This window comes from Onychostoma macrolepis, chromosome 21 (genome assembly GCF_012432095.1).
Source record: "Onychostoma macrolepis isolate SWU-2019 chromosome 21, ASM1243209v1, whole genome shotgun sequence".
Classification (NCBI taxonomy): domain Eukaryota; kingdom Metazoa; phylum Chordata; class Actinopteri; order Cypriniformes; family Cyprinidae; genus Onychostoma; species Onychostoma macrolepis.
Window position 1 is genome coordinate 7,395,521 of NC_081175.1, and position 12,278 is coordinate 7,407,798.

Genomic DNA, 12,278 nt, shown 5'->3' on the forward strand with positions numbered 1-12,278 from the left:
TAATAATAATATGTTTTTGCTGTATTTTTGATCAAATAATGTATTGGTGAGCATAAGCGACAACTTTAAAAAACATAAAAAAATCGAACCGACCCCAAATTTTTGAACAATAATATAAGCCAGCAATCTAAAATGTCAAATATAGTTCAACTTATCATTCTGTCACTAGTAGAGAGCTTGCAGGGATGGATCATGATAGTCAACTAGTTTAACAAGGTTGATGTAATGAGGTGTTTTCAATATTCTCTAAAACTGAACAATCAACAATATGGTATAGGTAAAATGCTAATATTGTACCTTTAGGGACAATAAATCATATGGGCCACCTTTGTACCTTATCCACCCATAAAAATTACCTCAAGATACTAATAAGGTTCTGTCCCACTGCCAAGCTAAAGGAAAATTGTTGTTTGTACATCCATATTTTACATTTGTATACTATATTCTATACTATACTATTTTATATTGTTTGTCGGCCACTAATCTACAATTTATATCAGTATCAGTGCTCTTCTCCAGAGCACACGTGATAATATTTAATGAAATCCGTTATCGCAGCCTTTTCTCCCATGTCAACATATTCATTTCCACATGAAACACATGATCTATAAAACCTCTGACCTTTTCTTTTCTATGTCGCAAACAATTCTTTTGCCTTTTCTGCATAACAGGAAAGAAACTTTCAGTACTGCTTCAAGGGACATGTGCACTCACTTTAGAGAAAATTACCTGTGTCTTGTTTCTCAAAGAGGCAAGATGTATTACACATGTGGTATCAGTTTGTGAGGCTTTAGGCAACATTTCCGAAATGTTTGATTGCTTTGGCTTCCTGGAAAAAAGAGCCCTGTCATGGGTATGGGGCAGATTGGACACGGCAACCCTCTGAGAAACAATCGGATTAACAGCCCCTGCTTAGGCGTGCGGCAGGGTAATTTTAATGACATGGTTGAGAATGAATGCCGAAGCCTAGAATGGAACTAATTGCAGCGATGCCGAATTGACCAAATTCCATGCACATTCTTTTCTCTTCCTTTGGGATACCTTTTAATTTGGCCGTTTCCGTGTCTGCTATGTAATCAACGATGAGAACAGTCACTTGCAGATACGTATGTTTTACTTAAATCATTCATATCTTGGTAGTATTAGGGTCAGTGACATACAAGGGTGTTCAAAATAATGCAAATGAAAATTATATTTTAAAAAATTAGATTAAAAAAGCACAAAAAAATTGCCACGTTTTTGTATTCATCATGTGGAACTTTTATTTTTTTTAAAGATTTAATTTAATGTAAAGAACAAAATATTTGAGTGTACACATCTTTTCGCTATTTTCATTGTTTGAATATAGTTTTGGAAGGTAAAAAGTATTTATGAAGACTTTTTGACTTTGACGTCATGAAGAGGGTCTGCAGGTGCCCCCTCTGTGATGTCATTGCCGTTTTGTCATGATATCCTACTGTTTTATGGGGGTTTTTCTGCATGTTGTGTGCACCACATTAATTTTATTGGTCGCGTCACATGACTTGATTTGGTCACGCATTAATAAGCATTGAAGCATGCAGTTGTGTTTAAAATATGAGCATTATGCCAATAAAACATTTTACAAACTATTTAAATAGGGTTTCTTTTAAGAATTTAATTTATTAAATAACATTTAAAAAAATAAAGATAAAGTAAAGTAAAAAATAAAGTTTTTTTCTCTAATATAATATCAGGATGGTTGGTTCACTCGGTGATATTTTGGCTTTATGTCACTAAAAATAATTTTAAAAATATTGTAGTTCAGAAATTATACTAATCACAGAAGAGGTGTATTCAAGTTATTGTATATGGTTTGCATTTGCATTGAAATGTATTTTTGAAAAAATGAATAAATCTAGACAAAAATTTGCATTACGTCACTCTAGCAGGTTATGTGGTGTTGATATGGTGAGAATGCAGCAACATTTCATTCACATAAAAGGAAATGTTTTAATTAGCGTGGCTACAGAGAGTTTGTTCGCATGATTCCCACCCTGCGAGACAATAGAGGAGGCCTCCACTCAGGGGCTTGAGCAAATCGCGCTCAGCTTCACTCTGGGCTCGTTGACGCTCTGAGCTGCTTTCTAGGTCATGAGAATCTGTTATGAATAATAAAACGAGTCTGCTTTAAATGGAATATTTATAGAAGTGAAACAGTAAACGCTGCACCTCCTTCCTGTATTATTTTCTCAGATATAGTTTCTGTGACACTGACATTTGCGGTATTTCTTATTTACTATTATTTCCCCCATCTTGAATTCTTTAACATGGCTGTGTGTTTTTTTCTTTTTACCGTAATGTTAGCTGGGGGGATCGTGAAACAGACTGTGTATGAGCCAGGGACCTAATGACTCAGGCTGGGGCCCCTGATGGGAACGGTGATATTTGGTAGTGAGGAAATGGTTTGGGGAGATGTGATGAAAGAGGAACTGATGTCGGAGTACTGGGGAATATTTGGTGAAGGCGAGGGTTGAGGATTCTGCCCTAGATGTTTAATTGTGGGACCACTCAGACAGAAAACAATTAGAGCATAGTCAAGTAGGTCTATTTTGGTGCTGTAGGCTATATATTTTCCAGAGAACACGTGATGTATTTTCAGCTCCTCTATAATCAACATAATAATTGCAGGATCCAAGTAATCACATGTGATGGATTGGATTTTTTCAACTCTTTCTGTACTGGATACACATAATCCATGACCTTGCACTGGGGGCCAGTGTTATTCTTCTTTCCACATTATTATGTCTTTTATGCTCCTCCATATTCCGTGATAAACCACAATCACATGCTCAACAAAAATAAACATTAAAGAACCCACACAATGTCCAGTAGAAGTCTCAGAAGAATCATATTCACCCACTCTAAGAGTGAAGGCACAATCTCAACTAATTAGAACATTTAGTATCAGAGGTGTTTTCTGCTTAGGGTCTCCCCCAAGCAACCCTTTAGCAATGCTCTGGTAACCACAGATTTCCTTCAGAATGTGTAAATATGGAATTTTTCTGGAAAATTCTGTCTGATGACAAAAAAATTATTTTCTGCTATGACTTAATTCATATAAAAATTACAAAAACTAACTTATGAGTCATAAATTATGACTTAATTGAGATTAAAATTCTATACTATTTTGTGTGAATAAATGAAAAATAAAATACTACAATTAAGAATTTTAAATCAGATAGTTTAGGCATCGCAACGTAAAAAACAAATGTATGTTCATTTTGATCATTGTAGCATTTTACATTTTATGTTTAGCGGGATTATTGAATTATTAGTGTTTTTAATAAATGTTTCAGTCGTGTCTCCTCAGAAGACTTTCAAAAAACTTTATGAAGCATCAAAGTATTGGTGGAGTGGAATTTCAGGAAGGACAGAAATCTCTCAGGTTTCATTAAAATCTTCATTTGTGTTTCAAACATGAATAAGGTTTTATGGGAGTTGATTATGACACTGAACGAACTATTTAAGTGAACTATCCCTTTAAATAATCTTGATGACAAAGGTTATCTAAATGTAAAAATAAGGTAATTTAGCATGCACATTTAATCCACCAGTGGATTTATACAATCTGTAATATGGTGCCAATATATCTTGAACCGTTGATTATCTCTGTTGAGATATTTCATCATAATTCATATTTCAGAAGAGCCGTACAGTAATTTTACCCTGGCTGCAGCCAAACATTGCATAGCTTTGAGATATCTTTTTCTCTCCCAGTGCTCTAGATCATTTGCATATGATTGTTTGCATTATAATATGTTTCTCTTTGTAAGCCTGTCAGTATAATGGCTGATAAAGCCTGGAGGATAGTGTTGGGTGAGGGAAGTCCTGCATTTTGGATTTGCGGCCCACTCCATTAGCAGGACCCATTACAGTTTGGTGTTTAAATCATCCTTGTGCTTTGGACACGATTTTAGCCTTGTGAATGCTAAGGGTTCTACAGATTTACAGACCAAAATATCATAGAGACTAAATCAGCCACCTAGCAACACTCAGAACACCCTAGTAACCAAAATAGCAGTTTGCTAAAAACACATTAAACACTTTAATAACCAAATAGCAACTTCACAATGGTGACTTTCACACTAAGTACAATAAAAATGAATACACAAAAAAGATGATTAAAACATAATGATTAAAGTAAAAGTTTTTATCTGACATTATTACAAAGTGCACTTTTTAAAAGTGTATTAGAAACATATTCTTGAAAGTGCTCATGTTATACAAGTAAGGTTACACAGTTTCTACATCATAAAGTTCCTGTTTTAAATAGATTTGGGACAATATACTCACAACACCGTACATCAGTTCATCTAAACAATGAGGCACTATTTTCCTCCATTTCCCATGCTTCATGTTGTAGCTTACGGCAGTAGAACTTCTGTTCTTCTCTCTGTCTTTACTAGGGTAGCACCAAACTCCTACTCATTATTTTGCAGTGATGGGGAATGAGATTAGCTGTGCACTACAATATGTTAATGATTATCTCCATTATTTAAGGAATGAAACATCAAAGCCTTGGCATGTTAGAAACGCTGGGGTGTGTTTTATCTGAGCATACACAATTCATTAATATCTCTAGATATCGCTTTAGAATGCACAGTTGTTACCAGAATTATTCTTGCTTTTGCAGGTAAGCGTGAGACAGGATGAAAAATCAGTAGTTTCACTTTTATTAGAAGCATAACAAGTACTAGTGCTCCATATTTTATCCTCCTACACAGAGCTCTCAGATGACAGAGGATAATGCCATTTTCTCCTCCGAGCTAACAGAACCCTTGACCCAGAGTGCACTGCTTTGGCCCTCTGGATAGAATGCATTCCAGTCTGTCAGTACCATGGAGATGAGTTTTATAAAGGGTTGTGCATGGGACTGACCTGGAAATAAAAAACTTTTTCATTAGTTTGTTTTATTGTGTTTTGTGTACTTGCTTTGAACAAACCCCTAACCCTAAGTATTAAACCAGGGCATGTAACTTGTCCCAAAGCAATTGTGCTACGGACATGAATGGTGCCTCAAATCATGCGACTTGTTGAGAAGAGTTGTGCTGTTACTGTTCTATATGGCCAGAATTATGATTTTCCTAATGAGAATATTAGGGAGGAACAAATAATTATGGTCACATTATGGCCAATAACTGTTAAAGGGCAATTATTTTGTTTTATCCAATTACATTTTAAATAAAAAAGAACTAAATGTGAATTTAGGCATCGCAACATTATAATTTGCATATGTAAAATTTATATTTATTTTGAGATTTGCTAAAGATTGTTTATTATAATAAATATAAACTGAAAATATAAAGTATATAAATATATAGTACAAATATAAATATCAAGTATAAATTATCCATTTTAATATTAAACAGTAAGTAATATAGTATTAATACATTGTGCATGCTTTCAGAATGTCATTAAAGAAAAAAACAAATTAAACATCATTCATAATTGTTTTTAAGTGTTTTTGATTTTTATCTGTATTGTATTGATTTATCAATGTTACTGTTGATTTTTTTGACTGAATGGTTGCTTTGCTAAAATGATTCCTCATTCTGTTTTGCAGGGCCTTATACACATATGAAGATGAAAGTAACGATTTGATCCTGTCTGCATCAGGAGGTAGGCTACATCTCAACATACTTCCTGTCCAAATATAGACGATCTAATAATAACCAACCAGAATGTAGTCATGCAATAACGCTGTTGTCTGTGACTGATGACATTCATTTGCATTGTTGATGTACCATGATTGTGCTAGCGAATGCAACTGTGCGATTGTATTGTGACAGAGGCCAAGCGCATTAAATGTGATTAGCTAGTGTTGTGCACAGACAAACGTCTTCATTCATCTGCGGCATATCTACTGTAAATATTCATAATACTCAATGGACTGTAATCCTGCCATCCAAGTACAGATCCCAAACACTGGAGGTAACCGTCACTCAGCAGTTCGAATCTCACTGCGTTTTCAAACTATTATAATGCATCAAGCTGCACAGTCTCTGATTTCCCTCAGAGCTGGAGGAGGGAAACCTGTCATTTCACACTGATGACAATCATTTAGTCTGTGACTGATGGAAGGTTATTATTAAGGGCTGTGTTGATTAGCACAGAGGACACCATTCAGAAGCTGGATTTGTTGTGGAAAGTCTGTTTGCAAGAGATTTCCTGCAATGTTTATTTACTGTGTATAGTTTGACTTTTTTCTGAAGTATTTGTGTCTAAAACCATCATTTTGCTGCAGTTTACATAAACAATATCATATCTTAGCGATGTTAAAAACATAATATGAAAATTAAAGCTGTAAGCTGCATTGAAAGGGCCCTCGCACCCGGGCTCACCGCCACCTGGTCGCTTTAAGAAAAACAGCGAACGGTCAGCAATATGCATTTAAAGTGTTAAATATAGGACGAATATGTCATTTATACTGTATGTGCCAAACTTCCTGCTGCCAACAGGTGGCGCTATAGGCCTTTAGATGTCTTCAGGCCAGGACATGTTTTTTGTAGGTATTGGTGTGTTACATGTGTCTACCGAATTTTGTATATGCATGTGAAACTTAGCTCGAAATGCGATTCATTTTGGAGAAGAAGAAGAAACTGAGCAATTCCAATAGGGTCCTCGCACCACTGGTGCTTGGGCCCTAATGATGCCAAGCAGAGCAGGGACATTCATGCATTCATGCTAGTCTTGCAAACTTGTTAGATATTTAACAAATGACAACATAACAAATGAAAAAAATATAGCTCAGCCAAACAGATTTCAAAGCCACAATTATCCAATTTATCCAAGTGCAATTTCAAACGATCAGTTTAAATGACCAGGAGTGGTATTTTATTTAGATCAGTTTAGTTTACACAGAGTTAGGGAAAATTGCACCTTGAAATCATACAGATGGAATTACATTTTTTATGTGGGTAGTAAGTAGTGGGCTTATGTGTCTACTGCTTTGTGTAATTTCCTCTTTCCGGAGCAGGAAAGAACTTCCACCAGACTCTGTGTGTGTGTGTGTGTGTGTGTGTGTGTGTTTATGTCTTCCAAACACTCTCCAGAGATCTATTTCTGTCTATTGGCACATTTATACCTCTCATGAGAAGCAGTAACTAACCGATCAGTCATGGTTATCAGCATGGGTAGCCAGCACACATGGTGATTAAATAGGAAGCATTTCCCACAGATTAGAATTGTATTTTATTAAGAATTATTTTGTCATTTATTTTTATTATTATTAAATATTTTATTATATAAATATTTTATTATTAAACACAATTACCAGTATTAAGTAGTAAATACTTGTTTTAAATTGCTTTTGTTTATAGTAATATATATATATATATATATATATATATATAAACGTACTATGTGTTTAGAGAATATCTTAATTTATTTTCAATTAAATACATTCCTTTTTCTTATTCCAGTGGTATTTTAGTTAGACCTTTAAAAAAAGGTCAACATTTTAAAATGTATTTCCTGAAAACAAACTTATAATATAACTTATTATCTTATGGATATTTCGGGTGTTTAAGGATGTTATAACTTTGATATTTATTTATTTGGCAATGAGTACTAACTAAATAAAATGGGTCTAACTAACAACTATCTTACAAAGGCAGGAAATAATTTTCTGATGGAGCCCACACATAAGCCCCCACAATCCTGAATTAGTAGTTATGAAATGACTTGATTAGATGTACTATTACTGTGTGGTCATGCCAAAATGGGCAATATTCTGCTACATTTGTTTGTTTGTTTTTGCAATTAGTACACAAAAACAGACTTTTCTTTCTAAACAGTGTGATTGTTGTGTTTCACAGTTGGCGGCCTGACAGAGATTGCAGTAACCTTCGATAACACCCGGATCATGTATGGTTTCTGCAGCCTGAAGGAGCCCAGCTCAGCCCTGCCACGCTACATCCTCATCAACTGGGTGAGATGACGCAACAACCTGCGTTCAGTGAATTTTGAAACCCGTTAGCAAGAACACTAGCTCTAGAGGTCAACAAAGACACAGCAGTCAACATAACCACAGTCAATCAACATCAGTGCTGCCCTGAAATCAGGCATACATTCTTTTATCATACAAAATCAGGAAATAATTTTGTGATGGTGGTGGGAGCAAGACCCCACGTCAAGCCCCCACAATCCTGAATTAGTAGTTATAAAATTACAATTTTGCTAAAAATCCAAGATTAGATTAGAAGACACATTCTGTTTGCTTGTGGTTAGGCTGATATGGGCCAGTATAACGTTTAGTGGCTTGAAGGCATTTTGATTTTTTTCGAACATGAGTTGGATGGCAAAAATTGTGGCTGAATCACTCGATAATATTGCTTAGAATAGATAAAATAAAAGAACAAGCCTCCAGGCATGCTTTTTGCTCTATTTAGATCATGCATTTTGAAGCTGGCACCATTTTAAAGTGCATGCAATTGTAAAAAGTGAAGTACTGGCTGTTGAAAGACACTCTTAAATGCTTTCGTTATCGTCTTATGTTCATTTAATTACAAGCATGTTTTGGACTTTGTATTCTTAGTACTCATCCCTTTTTGTCACAGCAATTATTTTAAATTGTGTGAGCTTGATTATTTTCAATGAGTGCTGATCAGAGAAGTCTGCCTGTTTTTAGTTGAATTATTAAAGTGGCAGTATCTCTTTAAATGTATTGTTGCCTTGGAAACGCACGTCATGGTTGCGGTGGAACACAATATTCCCCTCAATTTAAAGTTTAAGGATGTGATTATCAGGTTTTTGTTTTCTGAATGCAGAATTGTGTTCTTGGAATAAACACATGCATGAAAACGTGTGTTCAGGTTGGTGAAGATGTGGCTGATGCCAGGAAGTGTGCCTGTGCCAGTCATGTAGCCACCATAGCCGAGTTTTTCCAGGTGGGTCTCCCCAAGGTAAAACAAACATCTTTTACTTCTCTTCTAAATTAGGTAATAATCCATTTCAGAGACACATGACTTCACTGTCACTGTCATTTTCACATCATCTCTGCTCTGAGCATGCGAGGAGAGTTAGCTGTTAGGTTTCAAAGTCATTTTTGTCACTTTTATTCGAAAACTGACTGAAGAAAAGGAAATGTGATTCATCTAAAACAATTTTCTTTGTTAGTGTTGGGGTGAATCTCACAAAACCTGGTCCAGGGCTGGTTGAGTTCACCTTACTTTAGAGAATGTTCAAAAGATTGTATTGTACCATCGTTTTTATCGGAATCGACATAGAGAATAATAACTAAAAAAAAAATCACTACAATGAGAATTAAATTATTAAATTAAATTATTTATAGAAAATATATTGTATGACCTTAAAAAGAAAACAATACAAAATAATTTTGTAAAATGATATTGAACAATGTTTATTTCTTTTTGTTTGTTTATATTTACAGTATATGCATAAAATTTACATTTTAGTTTTTTTGTTTTGTTATTTTATCTGTGAAATAAAGAAAACAGTACAAAATCATTGTAAAAAAATATATAATCTAGACATGTTTTCACAAAATATACGAGAAAATATTTAAATTGGATCATTTAAAAAAACATTTTTATTTACAGTGTATGCAATTAAAATTTTATTCTATTTTATTTAGTTTCTTATCAGTGAAAAAAAAAAAAAGCGGACCTGGACCTGTTTTTGTGAAATTCACCCATTGAAACATAATTGTTGTTTTTCAGAAGTTGTTTTGAAGTGTAAATTTCAAGCATTGACTCATAATGCATGAATTCTAACATAATGTTTTTAGTGCTTTTCAATACCACCATCTCGTCTGTTGTTGTTTCGGCTTGCTGTATGGCTTTGTTGAACAGCATGCCTCTTTAGCTCTGCTGCAATTCAGTCCTGTGCTCCAGCAGATAAGAGTAAATCACAAGTCATGTGGGTGGGCCAAAGAGTCTTGGGGGGTTTGCTGCATGTGTGTGTATGTACCTAACAGTTTGTAATGTGCAGCAGAAGATGTTTCTAGATGACTAACACGGTCCTCTTCAGGGCTATTGTGGTGGAGGTGTCTGTCGGTGTGAGGGATCTGAATGGGGGGCCGCTCGCCTTTTCAAATCTCTCAATCTCTTCAACGTGGGTGCGTGGGCGAGAAAAGGAGAGAGAGAGAATAGAGGTATTGAGGTAGAGAAACTCCACGGTGAAACATCAGCGAGATGACCAAGGCCGCCATGGAGATTGTGCTTTTGGGTTGAAAGAGAGACACTGCTATCAGGAATGAATTGATCTAAAGTGCCAGTCAACTCATCAGCTGCTCTTTTTGAGCTACTGAAAAGACTGATAGCAGCATTCATGTTGTTGTGTTAGAGGAACACACATGAACTAGATATAGTCGATTGTTTGATGTTCTTAGAAAAGCTTAGTTAGAGGTCCAGCTCAGTATGCTGTGATGCTCACACAAACGCTCTCGTGTGCTTTCAAGCACATATCGAAGACCTGTTTTATACTGAATGAAAAGCCTAATTGCATTCGCTTCTCATTTTTCCCATCATTTATACTGATTCATAGTTATCCCTTTATATGTACATACTGTACTGTACATAGTTAGTACAGTATGTACGATTGATTATTTAATAATATACACAACTATTTTTTGAAAGAAATGAATACTTTAATTCAGCAAGGGTGCATTAAATAGATCAAAAATGGCAGTAATGACATTGATAATGTCACAAATGATTTCTATTTCAAATAAACTTTCTATTCATCAAAGAATCCTGAAAAAATGTGTATCATGATTTCACAAAAATAATTGCGGTTAGGTTTCTTGAGCAACAAATTATCATATTAGAATGATTTCTGATTTCTGAAAATTCAGTTTTGCCATCACAGGAATAAATTGCATTTTAAAATAAATTAAAATAGACTGCAGCTATTTTTAATTGTAATAATATTTCACAATATTTCAGTTATTTTGATCAAATAAATGCAGCCTTGTTGAGACTTCTTTAAATACATTGCAAATCTTACCGACCACAAACTTTTAAACTGTAGAGTAGATTTTGTTATAGTGCCACCTATCTTCTACATTAATAATTAGCATTTTTAAAGGGCATTATAGCCAGAAAAAAATTAATCTAAATGTTTTTTAGACTATTTATACATCTTGATATGTGTGTATTTGCTCTTAATTTTTTTCTTCTTCTTCATTTAACCTTTATTTAACCAGGGTAACCCCTCTGACATTAAAAATATCTTTTACAAGAATGTTCTGACCAAAATGGGCAGCAATACAATCAGTTTCATAATCAGTTCCATATGGCAAGCCGTTTTAACTTTTATTCATTCTCAGGATATGACTTCTTGATATCAACAATTAAATTTTCACTAGTTAAAATGTTAATTCTTGATATCAGGAATTAGATTTCCACTAGTAACAATGGTTATTTTTGATATCAGCAATTACATTTCCACTAGTAACAATGTTAAATCTTGATATCAACAATTAGATTTTCACTAGTTAAAATGCTAATTGTTGATATCAAGAATTAATTTCTTACTAGTAAAAATGTCTATTCTTGATATCAACAATTAGATTTTCACTAGTTAAATGTCACCATAGGCTGCCATTCAAAATCAATTGTTGATATCAAGAATTAATTTCTTACTAGTAAAAATTTAATTCTTGATATCAGAAATACAATTCTTACTAGTAAAAATGTCTATTCTTGATATCAACAATTTAATTGTTGATATCAACAATTAATTATTGATATCAACAATTTAATTGTTGATATCAACAATTTAATTGTTGATATCAAGAATTAATTTCTGATATCAACAATTTAATTCTTGATATCAATAATTAAATTGTTGATATCAACAATTAAATTGTTGATATCAAAATTACCCTCCCAATTCTTGATATCAACAATTCAATTCTTGATATCAGAAATTAAATTGTTGATATCAAGAATTAAATTGTTGATATCAAGAATTAAATTGTTGATATCAAAAATTACCCTCCCAATTCTTGATATCAACAATTCAATTCTTGATATCAGAAATTTAATTGTTGATATCAAGAATTTAATTGTTGATATCAAGAATTTAATTGTTGATATCAAGAATAGACATTTTTACTATTAAGAATTGTATTTCTGATATCAAGAATTAAATTGTTACTAGTAAGAAATTAATTCTTGATATCAACAATTGATTTTGAATGGCAGCCTATGGTGACATTTAACTAGTGAAAATACAATTACAGATATCAGCAATTACATTTCCACTAGTAACAATGTTAATTCTTGATATCA

General features: G+C 33.7%; 1 protein-coding gene across 1 annotated transcript in view; it reads left to right on the top strand.

The window, feature by feature from the left end:
- The window catches only part of dbn1 (drebrin 1), a 78,222-nt gene that overhangs the window by 46,442 nt on the left and 19,502 nt on the right, over positions 1–12,278 (top strand). The window contains 3 exon segments of the mRNA XM_058758037.1: positions 5,585–5,640; positions 7,839–7,951; positions 8,835–8,924. Coding sequence (XP_058614020.1) covers positions 5,585–5,640; positions 7,839–7,951; positions 8,835–8,924 — 259 coding nt within the window.